The sequence below is a fragment of the Plectropomus leopardus genome, chromosome 20 (genome assembly GCF_026936395.1).
Source record: "Plectropomus leopardus strain MGB_pleo_1.0 chromosome 20, ASM2693639v1, whole genome shotgun sequence".
Taxonomy (NCBI): Eukaryota; Metazoa; Chordata; class Actinopteri; order Perciformes; family Serranidae; genus Plectropomus; species Plectropomus leopardus.
This window is the reverse complement of record NC_142195.1, coordinates 9,368,902-9,383,403: the sequence shown is the minus strand read 5'-3', so window position 1 is coordinate 9,383,403 and position 14,502 is coordinate 9,368,902. Positions and strand designations below refer to the sequence as shown.

Here is a 14,502-nt window from a genome sequence, read left to right as displayed (position 1 = left end):
TGTACCCAGTTATGAATATCAGACCAAAACAAATAAGCACATGGACATGCAAAAAACGGAGGAACAAACTGGTCCCTCTGCTGTCCATGCGTGTCCTGCGGTATTTCCTCTCCTGTAGTGTTAATATCCGGCCCACAGGGGCGCTCGACCGCGAGAACCACACCGGAAGTGGCGTATGTATCTTTGTGAAAGACGGACGGCTGATGGAGACATTTTAAAATAAACACACAGCTAACCGCTAAAGGCTAACGGGGCTCGCGAAGGTGCGAGCGCACTGCGCCAAAACACGTTCAAATCCCTCCAAGTTGTGTAGAAGTGAAGCACATTCAACAGTGCGTCGTTTATGCATCGTAAATCAAAGACGCTACAAATTACCGAAGATGTTGAAAAGTCTGACACTGGAGAAAGAAGAATATAACTAACGCCGCGGTAAGTTGTGCAGAGCGCAGCCGATTTTAAATGCTAGTTGGCTACCGTATTGACTGATAACGTTAGCCTTTAGCAGCTGACATTATCCTGCTTGTTACGCCTCTGGATGGCTAGATACTGCTTCCATTTATAGGATCTTGCGAGGCAGCTGTCCTGCAACCGGAACATTTTCCCATGACTTGTGGTCTTGTTCTCGCCAAGTTTGCAGTGTAAGGTTATGACCGAGGTTAGCTTCACTACGCAGCTAAAAGTAGTGTCTGGATCCGAGCCTCTGTTAGCTTCAGCTAGCTCTAGACCTAACTAAGTAAAGTAATTAATTTAAATACCATGAAAGGTATCATAGTACACTGACTTTTTTTAATTCGGCCGAAGAGGTTTAACAGACTTTAATGAAATCAGACTCGCACTGTTTGAAACGTAAAAGTAGAAGGAAAAAAAAAAACTAAAAATAGCCTTCATCGCGCTTAGAAGTTAGCCGATATTAATGTCATACCAGCATTATCGTTAATGAGAGTTTCTGGCCAAACTGTTGCATAAAATATAATGAGATTATTTGTTAGTTTTGGAATGTGAGCAGTCAGTAGTTATGCAACATGTAAACCTCGTACAAAATGTACAGAATAAGTCGAAACAGTGTTTTTTATCCGAGTCTGTAAAGGAGGAAAAAAATGTCTGAATATGCTGCTGTTGTTAACCACAGTACTTGAACTGGAGAATTACATGTTTTAAAATGAAGATTGCATTTTGGGGTCATAATTTAATAATTTGGGGGTGTAAACTATATTTAATAATGCCCTTAAGTATTGCCTGTGCTGTCAGACATCCACGCTCTTGCACAGATTACTGTGAATTTGAATTAGTGATATGTTTCTCTTCCAGCAGGTGAGCTCCTGTCCAGGCACATTGGTCCATGTTTGTTGGACCTTTGGGCTCTGGGCTCAACTAGCATGAAGATGGCTGACTCAGAGAAGGCAGAGGAATTTGCGTATGCGGAGTTACCCCCAGAGTGCCTTGATGAAGCACAATCAGCCACAGGCTCTGTTCAGGGAGAGCAGGATGAGCATCTGAAAACAGAGACCACCACCAGTACCAGCTCACCACCGCGGGAGAAGGAGGCAGACAGTCCCTTGAATACAGAGGGTGAGCAGAGCCTCCTCTCCATGCCATGCCTGATGAAAGAGCTCCGCCGAGACTCCCCAGAGTCCCAGCATGCCTCTACAGGGAGCGACAAGCCCGTATCTCGACATATCTATGAGAGTGACTCCTCAAACCCCTGCATGCTCTCCCCCTCATCCAGCGGCCACCTTGCTGACTCAGACACACTTTCCTCAGGAGAAGATGGCACTGCTCCTCCCGCAGGAAAAGAGGAAGATGGCAACATGGAAGCTTCAAATGATCCTGGGCAGGCAACAGGAAGGCAGTCATCTGCCACAGCTACAGGGGGGAGGAAGTCTCGGCGGTCACGTTCTGAGAGCGAGATGCCGCCCAATGCAATGGCTGCAAAGAAAAACCGCTGCCAGCCCACCTTGGTCGCAGCAGGAGGGCAGGAAAAACAAACCAACGGCAAGCTGGCGAAAGTGAAAGGTCACAGGAGCCAGAAACACAAGGAGCGAATGCGTTTGCTGAGGCAAAAACGGGAGGCAGCAGCACGGAAGAAATATAACCTGCTGCAGGACAGCAGTACGAGTGACAGCGAGCTCACGTGTGACTCCAGCACCAGCTCCTCTGAGGACGAGGACGATGACACTTCAGGAGGTAGCAAGACAATCAAGACAGATATTTCAGGTAAAGTCCAGCTTTCACAACACATGCTTATAGCACAGTACTACTACCACTGTGTAGTAGCACATGGTCACAGTAACAGCCAATTCGACATCCTTTACAACACTGTATCACATAGTATCATAAAACATAGGTGCGCAGTATATGACAGCCAAAGCTGATCAGCCATCCAGCATAAAGCTTGACGTTAAGAGGCTGCCTGCATGACTTAAAACTTTCAGGCAACCAAACCAAGTTGTTCTCTTGCCACATATAGTGAGAACATGTAAAGGGGGTTGTTCAAAACCTTTGCAAAATCACATCAGTACAAGCACTGCTTTGTTTGTGTTCGATCAATCACTTTCTCTGTTTTTTTTTTTTTTCTTTTGTTGTTGTTTTCTCACTCATCATCTGTCTTCATTCATCCTGTTTTGGATACTTAGCTTGTGTGTTTAGGAGGGCCTATGCCCAGACACTTATTTGAGCTTTGTCTCATGCATGCTGTGGAAGTCTAGTCGACATTCTTCAACTCATTGGAAGATAAAAACAGAATTGTGTTTTTTTCAATCTAACCTATATTGCCAGCTCTGCTGCCTCTGCTTTTACTGTTCACAGCATTGGTGTGCTGCTACCAATGTAGACTCCAAATCAAATTTAATGTGCCATTTTATTAGAATGCTTTAAAGTCAATTTAAAGGATGTATATTTAAACAGGCTATAGCACTTGAGGACTGCTAGACACATAGTATAACCTGCTTTCCTGCAGCTTTTGAGTATTTCTGAGGTCTGTCATTAGTCTACAGTGGAATCTTTTTAGGGTTGCAAACAGGCGGTCCTCTTCTCTATAATGGGTTCTGTAGCACCTTTTGGGAGACAAAAAGGAAATATCCATGCATACACAGCTCTATGCTGGAAACTAAACTCGGGCACACAAGTGTCCAATATGAGTAAACACTGACTGTATTGTCTGCACATCGACCCTGTGTTTGTTCCCTTAGTTAATCGACTGTTTCCTGATGATTGTAGAAATCTCTCGGGTGAGTTGAGTTCTCCTTAAGTAGCTTCTAGCTGGGATTCACAAGCCTGTTGCTGCTGTTGAAGTCACGTCACAGAAGTCGTTTCCTAGAATGTAACCTTTTGGGTTGGTTCTGGTTTGTGGTTTTTCGAATCTTCAAAATTTAGCTGGTGATGTGCCAGGATTTTTGTTTAATACATTTTTTGTTCCGATCACATAGTGTGTTTCCACAATGACATTAGTGCATCTAGTCTTACGCCCTTTTTACAGAGATCGCACTACAGGACTGCTGCTAAGTCCCCTCTTCATGACTCCTTTCAATTTTTACACAGAATCAAACGATGGTGACACCCTGCCGCTCCATTGTGTGATTTTAGATAGCATGCTGGCACTGCGTAACCAAAAAAAGGCAGGCATGACGTTAAATGCAACAGCGTCGACCTCTAGTATGACATATATTATGTGCCGCAGCAGCCCTTTCTAATAAAAAATGGCAATAATGATCACTGACCATCTCTGTTACAAGGTGGCTGATCTCGTCCTCTGCTCGGGTAAGGAGCTCCCGAATCTCATCATTTTCTTAATTTGTGGACATCTATGGCCACCGTTCTTCTTTTTGAGTTGTCTGCTAACCACTACCAGCTGCTTTTAAATCTCTTGTAGTTTGTAACTCGTTGTCAAAACATCATACCCATCCTGCCCATGGTCCCGTCCTGTTGGCTGTCCCTTTGATACAGACACGGTTTCAGTGCTGTTACCACCTGTGCTGGCTTAAAGGCGAGTCAACTCTGTCCCTATGATCGTTCCTTATACACAGGACGGCGAGGCGGCATAATGGCGCGATATTCCCACCTTGAACAGGCAGTGTAAAAGGGGCTTTAGATTTTTGTTTCAGGGGCATTAAAGAGATATTGCACCATGTGCAACTTTTAGCCGATACCCTGATGCGTCTTTTAATTGCATATTTTATGAAGATGAATTACGTTTTAAAAGAAAATATAGTTAGACGTGTGTTGCCCATTTTCTTCAAATGGGTGTTTTTAACCACAACACATTTTCCAAACCACGGTCACTAAATGAGTCGCCCAAGACATCCAGTTATTTTTCTTTAGGGATCCGTGCCACATGAAATGTTTTCAACCATTTTTACATCCCGCACACAGATTTGAGTGCTTCAACTGCATGATGTAGTCCATCAGCATGAACGAGTTGATCTGCACGTAACCCAAAAAAAAAAAAAAAACTGTCATTTTTCTCTTTAATACAAAAGTCCACCTCCGAAGCATGAAAGTGCCACTGTATTTTCTTATGGCTTGGCCTCAATGTCTTTAAAGCTGGCTTCAGACGTGCATCGGAGAGATCCAGAGTGGGCGCCCAGATTCATGGGCTGCTGGACACCAGTTCGTGGGACAGGAACGGCATCGGGAGCGTTCTGGAGGAGGCCATGACGCGATTTGCCGTGATGCAGCGCCAGACCGAGGAGCGCTTCCGCATCTGGATGGAAAAGCTCGCACACCTCGACTCGGACAACGACTCGTCTAAACGCTCAAGTGATGCCGTAGAGGGGCAGCAGCATCCCTCCCAGGGGGGACGCCCATCCCCACCCAGCTCCTTTTTGCCATCGTCTGAGTCTGCAGAGACCATGGCCGCCTACATGTTGGCACGAGAGAACAACAGTCTCACCTCCACCCCTATGAACAACAACAACAACATCCTACCTGAAGCAGTCACTCAGAATGGAAATCTAGGTGTTCCAGACCCTGGTCTCTTGAATGTTTAGATTTCACTTCTATTCGCTGTGATCTCACCAAGTGTAGAACTAGTTGATACAGAAAGCATGGCAATGGGTATTAATAGATAAATGATACGAGGTCACTAAACGGATACACCATCAACAGCAGCTGGGCCTGAGCCGGCGAACTTGACTGTGTGCAGAGCTGAGGCTCAGTGCGTCTGCTGGCACTGAATCACTGTGAAATTTGACATTCAGAATAATTCAACTCACCTGTTTGATTTCTGCAGCGTCTGTCGACACAGACTCGGGGCATATCTCAATAGACTGTTGAGTCAGGGCTCTTATTGTATTGCTTATCGTATGGCTTGTTTGTTTTTGAGTACTAGCTGTACACTCACATACATACAGACACAGAAGCTGGTTATATCATTCATACAGACTGTGCTTTACAGCACCTGGGCAGCCATCATGACAGAGCTAGGTTGGGTGCTGCTGCTTAATAGCATGTGCCTTGTCATTCCTGACTTCATGCTGGGAATGATAGCTAGAGCATCATATTTCTTTAGGTCCAGCACTCTACATTACCCTTCTTTCTCCCGAACTATGTTTGCACTTTGCTTGTAAATGGTTCAGGACTTTTAAAAATCTTGTGACAACCTTTATTTTGGTGGTATAGCTTTACTAACATCAAAAACATTTACATAACAATATAGATTTGCCTATAAATATAAACACACAATATACTAACCCACATGAGACCTTGCTTTTTAAAATCCTCAATTAGATTAGATGTGTTTACATTTTGTAATGTTTGCCTTTCTGTTACATTTGCTGCTACTGCTGCCTTTGTGCAGTAACAAGAAACTAGTGAGGGGGGGGTGGCTCCCAATGTTTATTTTTAGTAGCCTATGTATAGATTATAGACATCAGATAAGGCATGGGTTCCTATGTTGCAGCTATTCGCTTCAATGTCAAGAGCCTGAAATCTTCACTAATATTTGCCTAGTTTATTTTTATTCACACTGGTCCTCCAGCTTGGCCTGTGTCTCCACAAGGCGCCGCGCACTCCGCAGCTTGACTTTGAACTGAAAACCGAGGCATCAAACTAACAAATACACAGCAGTAATACAGCTGCAGTATGGTGCATGGCAATGTTTACTGATTTCTTAAAAAAAACTGACTGATCTTAGTGATCAAGTGGCCTTCTCTGGTTCAGATCCTGTGGTCTTTGAGGTGGAAACTCTCCGCCTCAACCCTATCCTCCATACTACTTTCAAGACCATGGTGTCACAGTTTTTAACACTGCTAACCATCACAGACACTGATGAAGGAATCTTTGGCCTAATCATATTTATAGTTAGGATGTTAAAAAAAAAAAGTGTTTTCTGTATGTGTATATGTAGCCCTATGACTGTCCCGTTTTACAAAGCTGGAGGCATTGTTTCCCCACCTGTTTGCATGTGGTAATATTAGTATATAGAATGTGCAAGGCCAAATTAGTTTTCATCAGCAGCATGTGTGCAAGGTATAGCTTTGCTTATGCTGATAAATGGTGACTGATTGAACATTTTATCTATTTAGTTGTTTTCTTTTGGCCTTAAGTTTTTGTTTTCAATTCTGTGAATATTGGTGTTGCGTAATTACCTACATTTGGATCCCAAAACTGCTGTCCTGCATTTGTTAATGCTGAAATTACCTTTAAAATCAACTGTTTTGTCAACATGGTAAAGGGAGCCTTGTGCATACTCTCACAAACTGTGTGCATTAAAAACAACACTAAGGACAGTCCATTGTTTACCAAAGAGACTATCCTGGTTTACATCAGTCCTTTTTCTAACTTAAATACATGGCCTTTACATTGGCAAGTCCTCTGGGTTTGTCTGGTACCTGCCTGTTTCAGTCCAATCAGCTATTCATAGGCAGTGTTCTCTCAAAGTACACGCTGTCCAGACGAACCCCCCCTCACACACACCCACAGTCAAGTCTGGATGATAGCTGTGTATGTGTGTCTCCCAGGGACTCCTTTTACAGGGTAGAACAAACATGTTCCCGCTCCTCCACAGAGTTCTTCTATTGTTTGGCTTTTATTATCCTCCCACTACATTTCATTCACCAAGTAAGATAATTTTGAAGTGTTTTGTAATGACTGTACTCTAGTGTAGTTTTTATGTGAATGGCTGTTATTTTAAAAGCAATAAATGGAGAGAGAGAAAAAAAAAAGCTGCCGCTAAAGGTTTATTTTTTTTACTCATATAATATAAAAGCCTCAATAGTGTAGCAAAAAAGTGATGATTACTTTATTCACAGTGGGATGTTTCTGTAATTATCTATGTTTTACAGCAGAGCTGCTATCAATTTGAATGTGCTAAAATGTTTCATTTCATTATTGCATTTGGGGAATATAGGCTTTGTTTCCTTGTGCATTTTGCAGTTAGCAGGACTGCGGATGCGTCGTCCTGTCCTACGATTCCAAAGCATGATTTGAATAATGAAGTGTTCTCTTTGTTTTCTGCAGACGGGCTTCCAGTAGTGGGTCACTATGATATTTCAGACACTGATTCTAACCAGGAGAGTATGAGTGTGGAGACAGTCCGGCCCACGGTGATAAAGCATGAGCTAAAAACACACAGAGGCCAGGATATGGCAGCTCACTCTGGGTGTATAAGAGCTCTGTGCTCTATCTCAGGTCAGTTACAAACCCGCTGAATCCAAACTGATCATTTCCACTCCTCTCAGTGAAGACAGGACATTTAGAGGCATGGGTGCTGCGTGCTATGTGGGGGAAATGGTCTTATTAATCTCAGCAAGAGGCCTTTGAAATACTACTGCCTTCATCCCACACACTACTGGCTTGCATTGGGTGCTATAAAAATCTCTGCCTTGCTTCAGGACAAAAAAGAAAATGACCTTTTCTGACTGACTAGCCGGCATTGTCAAAACATGAATCTAAAGTCCACAATTTATGTTTTGTCCAATGTGTTGCTCCACGCTATCCAGTCAGCTATTTTTTTTTTTTTTCAAACCCAAGTGTCAGATTCATCATTGTTTTGTTCTTGTCTGTGTCAAAGCAGCTGCAGTCTTTATGTGTCAGCAAGGCCTGAAGCTCTCTATTGCTCTGATTCTCCTCACAATGTGTGACTCTGTTCCTCTTATTTGTTTCAGGCCACGTGGAGGCAGAGCTGTCGCACAAGGAAAGTTCACAACACAACAAGGGCCAGATTAACATTGCCTCCTCTGACAGCGAGGTGGAAATAGTCGGAGTGCAAGAGAAAGCACGGTAAAGACTTTCAGTGGGACTTTAATCTTTTGACTTTTATTTTCATTAGGGCTGCGCCCGACTCCAAATTACGCCAGCAGAATCAGATTCGGTCGTTCAATACAAATATTTGACGATTTATTTTTTTGTCGAACGATTTAAAGTTTGAACGGGGCTCAGTGGGATGCAGCAATCACACAAAAAATAAGCTAGCGGTGGATAGGCAGCATGCAGCAACATTTTTACTAACATTAAAGTTAAGCATTATCAGACAAAAGCCGTATTAATCTGCTGTGAGTTATAAATTCACTAGTTCTCAGCAGAGGAGACGATTATGTTTTCTCACCAAGCAGAGCTCTGCCCCTCTGTGTCACTTCCTGTGTCTACGCAACAGCCTTTACCAAAGAGTAGTTTAAAAGTCAAGAGCGCTCACTCCACTCCAAAATCTTTTAATTTTTTAAAATATATAACCAACCAATTGATCAGAAATTTTTACCAATAATCAATTTAGTGCTACCAATTTTCAAGTTAAAAACAGTCTGTATATTATATTTGTAACGTCACTAATCCACAGCTTGTTTAAAGGCACAGTTTCTGTATTCAGACTGTGTGCAGTTCTCTGTGGTTTGATACTTTTTGCAGTTTTTATAAAGCCCCATTACCTGGTTTATATTAAAAAAGAAATGGAAATCTGACTTTTTACAATAACTTCAACTTTTTAAATTCTTTTGTTTCTAAATCTAGTTGCGCCCACCCGTGCGGAGGGGTCATAAAGAGTCTGTCCACCTGGAAGGAGAACTCAGTGGAGCAGTTAAACAGCACAAATCAACCACAGCTCTGGACTACTGTTTCCCCTCAGCCCAACTGGGTGTCCCCTCCCGAAGTGGTGGACCTCACACTGGACGAGGACACCGGACACAAATACCTACTTTAAACAACCTGTACACTGAAGACTCCTTATCTTCTCCCTCTCACTCCTCCTCATCCCTCTTGCCTTGCCTCCATGTTACGGCTGAAATCCTTCCTAATAGTTGCGGCCTGGCCTGTAACCGCTCCTGGACTCTTTGTGCTCCAGAGTTTGTTTTTAACTTACTGTCAAACAATCATGTGTATCAAAGCCATTCTACTGACGTGATTCCCTCATCTTGGCTTGTCAGTTCTGAATTTAGTTGTAATAAAATGGCACAGCACTTCAAGTGCAGGTGGAAATAAGAGTGATTTATCTGTTAATGATAGCAATATCCTACCTTCATTTAATACCTCAGTTACCCCCTGACAACAGACACAGGTTGTCATTTTTTGTTTTGTGTGCTTGCAAGCTGTATAGTGAAAACATCAAGTTGCTGCTTGAGAGCAGGTTAGTATCAACGTGGCTGTTGACCTGCTTCACTACAGACTCTGAATGGCACATTTTCAGATTTGGCATTTTATCACCTGCAGTCGAGGCATAAACGGCAGCTGGTACACTTCTATGTTGTACAGTAGACCGCAAAGTTTGCTTTGTACCGGTCTAAGGTCAGTTTTGTTTTCAAGAGTCTCACCACTGGTTTCACATTTAGTTCAGTTTCTGCAATGATGGCTTTGCTTCTCGCTACTCTGTCCAGCAGAGGTATAGCCTGTGCTCTGGTGCTGTATGGTAGGGTTTTGGTTTATTTTAAAGAAATGGTTTGACATTTTGGTATTTTTGCTTTTTTACTTTCTTGCAGAGGTAAGAAGATTGATACCACCCTTATATTTGTACTTTAAAGTGATCGTTCAGATCTTAAGTGGGGTTGTATGGGGTACTTATCTTTAGACAGTACATTACATACAGTAGATGGCTGCTTTTACACAGAGATCGTGCTACAGAGCAGCAACAAAGTCCCCCCTCTATACCGCCCCGGCATTTAAAACAGAACCAAACGATAACCGCGTCATGCCGCTCCGGTGTGTGGTTATACACTGCCTCTAGCGTGACATACAATATATGCATCAGCAGTACTTTATAAACAATAACAAAGGCATAACATGTCAGTCACAATTATTTACCTTCCCTGATCTGTGGCAGCTGATCTCATCCTCCGCTCGGAGGCTAAGGAGCTCCTGAATCTGATTGTTTTCCCAGTTTTTGGACGTTTACAGACGCTGTTCTTCTTCTTTGAATTAGCCGCTTTGCTAACTGCTGCTTTTTAAATATCCCACAGTGGGTCACACACATAAACATGTCAAAACGTCACACCCATGGTCACTTCTCTCCGGCTTGATGTATTACACAGAGCTTGTTTCGATGCTGTCATTAACTCTGCCCCCCTCCCCCCATTTCAGGATCACACGTTATATACAGAACAGCAAGGCATAACGGTGTGATATTCCTGCCATGAACAGGCTGTGTAAATGTGGCTGATGTCAGTTGGCACACCTTCAGTTTGGAGAATGAGGCTGGAGTCCAACATGGAAGATAAGCAATGTACTGCTGTGGATGGGGGCAAGCAAAAAAAAGGAATTTTGGCAACTTAAAAAAGGTTCCACCTAAAAAAAAAAATCCAGTCCAATCAGAAAATGAAGCGGTTATATCAGTCTCTTCAGAGCCAGATTCCATTTAGAAAAACAGTGACTTAACATTGCTAAACGAAGGAGCTGCTGGTCTACTGCTGCCTTGATCAGTTAGTTTGTGTTGTGTGTTAAAAAAGACTTCTTTCAGATTCACCAAAGTCGCAAAATAACACAGACTAATTAACTGATCGAAGCATCGGTAGACAAGCAGCTCCCATGATCAGCGAGCTAAAATTACTTAAATTGCACTTATACTGATACAGATTTTTTTTAGGTGTCTGTGTCTGTGCCTGCTTCTCCAAACTGTGGGCGTACCGCCTGACATCGACTGTAATTACCATAATGACTCTAAATAAGTACCTCATATAACCCCACTTTAAAAGATCAAAACTATCCCTTTAAATATGAATCTACAGCCAGAAGCTGGTTAGATTTGCTTAGCACAAAGACTGGAAACAGGGGAAATAAATAGCATTTCTGTCCAAATGTTACCAAACCCTCATACCAGCATCTCTAAAGCTCACTAATTAACACGTTATGTCTTGTTTGTTTAACTCAAACAAAAAAAACAAACTGTAAATGACAATTTACTCTTTTGGGGGAGTTATGTGACGGACTATCTCTTGACAGAAATAGATGAACACAGTGAGAGAAGCTGTTATCTCAGCCAGTCTCCAGTCTTTTTGCAAAGCTAAGATAACCTGCTACTTTAACGTCATATTTAATGGATAAACCTGAGTGAATCCTAGCATCTCCTCTTGCATTAACTCTTCACCAGATAACAAATAAGCACATTTCCGGATAATTCTTTTGATACAATCCACATATTTTGTTTCTGTTACTACCATATTACAATACCGTATTCCTTCTTTTATATTAACATACAGAAAACCACTGGTTAAACTCAGACACTGAGGGAAAAAATACAATCACACTACAAAATACGGCTCATTTCCACTGCAGCACTATTATATGTGGATGTGGTGTATGGGCAATAGAAATGACTTGTGTTATGTTTAAAGCCACAGAGTCTGCTGTGTTGCTACAGAGTCTGAGAGTGTCCCAGGTGATGCCCCCCCTCCCCCACTATCAGTGAATGTATGACCCTGCAGTGCTGACTGGGTGCACTTCTGGTTTGCATGTTTATCCTGAGTGAATGCAAACACCTTTAAACCTCTGGGGACCCCTTTATAACAACTGAAGAAATGTATCTTCCATTGATTACTGCAAAGCAAAAGATGGCCTGAATGCCTTGAAACGTGCACTATTTTTCTTTTAGAATCGTATAAAGCTTATTCTTTTACCTTACAGAGCAGTGGATTTTGCTATCTTGATAATAAATATTTTAATAATAGATGTGAATTTAGCACACACATAAAGTATACGTGGTGTTGAGTTTGTACCCACATATTGGGGGGTGTTTATAGAAGAAACTTTTACTGTATGAACTGTTTTTACCCTGATCCTCAGGGCCTGCTTGCTCTCTTTCCCTGTGGTCTTATTTTTGTCTTCATGCAGTACTGCAGCCAAGCTGGTAAATTTTTTATCAATGATCCAACTCCTCATACTGTTTTAACACGTAAGATTTATTTTATTTCATATGAGATAACAGCTACTTTTCTAAGTGATGCTTGAGAATTGTAGAATCAAAATATTTGACTTCTGCTGGTCACAGAAGGGAAGGGAAAATCCTAATTATAAGGAACTAAACCAAAGTCTAAATGGAATTTATGTTTTTGTTTTATGGATTTTAAATTTGCTTCCATTTTTTTAAAAAGTGCTCTGTAAGTCTAAATCTTTTAATTTGAAAGTCAATGCATTTGATGTGAAATGAGATGACTTGAACTCTGTTTCAAACTCAACATACAGTTTAGTACAATGTGATACTTTTGTTTTTCCTTTGGCCAGTTCTTTCCACCTTATGCAGCTACCACTGTAATTTTGATTCTTTTACCAGACCACTTCTTCTTGCAAAAACTATTTTGCTCTTGTTTCTTAGGATTATTATGAAATGTTAGTAAGACTCATGTCTTTAGTGATAGAGGTTTGGTAGAAATTTCTGGCAGCGATGCCCGACTATGGTTGCACATAGCATGTTTGGTCACATCTTTAACCTCCAGTCAGATATTATCCTCATTACAAGTAATTTAGCTTCGCTCTTCTGTTATTATTGTTTTATTTTACTGTCAGTATTTTAAATTAACAAAAAAAGGTGTTTATTTTGTTGCTTCTGCAAGTCCTTGACTTCCTTGAAATTATGTCTGTAGAACAAAAAGAAACTATTTTAAAACTAAATAAATAGAGCGTTATTTAATGACCTTTTGTACAGCCATTTATTTCCTTGTCTCTAGAGAAGGCTGACTCATTTTACAAGCAGTTTGTGTTGTTTTTGTTCATGTGTTGCGACTGTCAGGATGTCAAATGTCAAGCTTGGGAAAGGGAAATTAAAGTGGAGGATTTTTCTTGTTTCACTTTAGTCTGAAGAATTAGAGTTGCCAATTTTGGATGTCAAAAGTTGTATAATTGGGGCTTTTGTCTGCGAGCTGTAGAAATTGACATTTGCTGCGTGTTTTTCATCCTGTCACAAAAACTTTAAATTTAACTTAGCAAACACTGTCATTTAAATTCAACTTCAAATTTAAATATGATAATGGCAGCACGGAGTCGTGTCAATCACAAAAGTGTTTTGCACAACTAAATTCTTGTGTTCCTGTGTGAGAATAATTGCCACTATAGGTACAATACTTAACGACACGTCTCATTGTTGTCTTTCATCCTGTGGCCAAACAGTCTAGACAACTGCCTCGCCATGAACAATACAACTTCACCGTCACCCACTAAAGTGGCATGCCGGGTCAGAGGTCACACCGTGACACCTGCCGCTAGGGGGACATATGGAGTTCACATGAAGAGGACAATGAGGGTGTGGAGCAATGCAGTCTGCGGGGCCCTTCCCCTGCAAACCAAAAGCCCTTTGGCCGGCTCTTTTCACCCTCGGGGGCAGAACATCAGCTGTATGCTAATTTTTTACAGGGCAGTGGTGGCCTCACAGAGCAGCGAGTGTGCTGGCTCACTCTCAAAAGCCAGAAATAAATATCCTTCCTCTTGCAGATGTCTTTTCAGGCTGAGTGATGCAGCTTTAGATTCTGTGTTGTACAAGTGCTGTTCCGGGTTTATTCAAAATGACAGCTCGCTTGTTAAAGACTGCCGCAGCCGCCACCAGAGGGCCGTACACCAACAAAATAATGCATGTGACTACTTCTAATGACTAATGAGTGAAACACGGATAACATGAGTTCCTTCTTTGGTGGATCTTGATCATTTATGTTGTGATACAAAAACAAATACTGTTCTAATTAGCAAACTTAAAATCAGAAATTATCAATTAATGATGGATAGTGGATTATTTTGATAGCTGATTATTTGCTTTTTATTTTAAGCAGAAAAAGAAGAATATTGTCTGATTTAAGCTTCTCAAATGAAGATTTGTTGCTTTTCTTTGGCATGTAAAACTGTAAACTGATTATTTTTGGGTTGCAGACTTTTGGTCAAATAAAGCAAGTCACTTGAAGATGTCACCTTGGGCAGTGGGAAGTTGTAATGAGTAACATGAGGACAGAGAGGAAATTCATTTCAAATTAAACACAGTAGCTTCCGTTTTCATGATATCTATTAAAATGGTTTTGCAGTTAACACTCTGACAGTATTAAAAGTCTGTTATTTGTGAGTAAAGTGAACTGATCGCAGTAGTTTGACCTGCGCTGATAGTAAAGC

The 14,502-nt window shown here is 41.6% G+C and overlaps 1 protein-coding gene across 4 annotated transcripts; it reads left to right on the top strand.

The window, feature by feature from the left end:
• The first annotated feature begins 174 nt into the window (after positions 1-174).
• On the top strand, positions 175-13,046 carry ark2n (arkadia (rnf111) N-terminal like PKA signaling regulator 2n). Of its 4 annotated transcripts, none has more exons than XM_042508853.2 (5): positions 181-429; positions 1,312-2,214; positions 7,456-7,626; positions 8,103-8,217; positions 8,941-13,046. In XM_042508853.2, exons 2-5 carry the CDS (start codon positions 1,377-1,379, stop codon positions 9,128-9,130), a joined length of 1,314 nt encoding a protein of 437 aa, XP_042364787.1. In that variant the 5' UTR covers positions 181-429; positions 1,312-1,376; the 3' UTR covers positions 9,131-13,046. The 4 variants fall into 4 exon arrangements, with proteins under 4 accessions (XP_042364788.1, XP_042364787.1, XP_042364786.1 ...); XM_042508852.2 differs by having other exon boundaries at positions 1,309-2,214; XM_042508855.2 differs by lacking the exon at positions 7,456-7,626 and having other exon boundaries at positions 1,309-2,214.
• Positions 13,047-14,502: the final 1,456 nt, after the last annotated feature.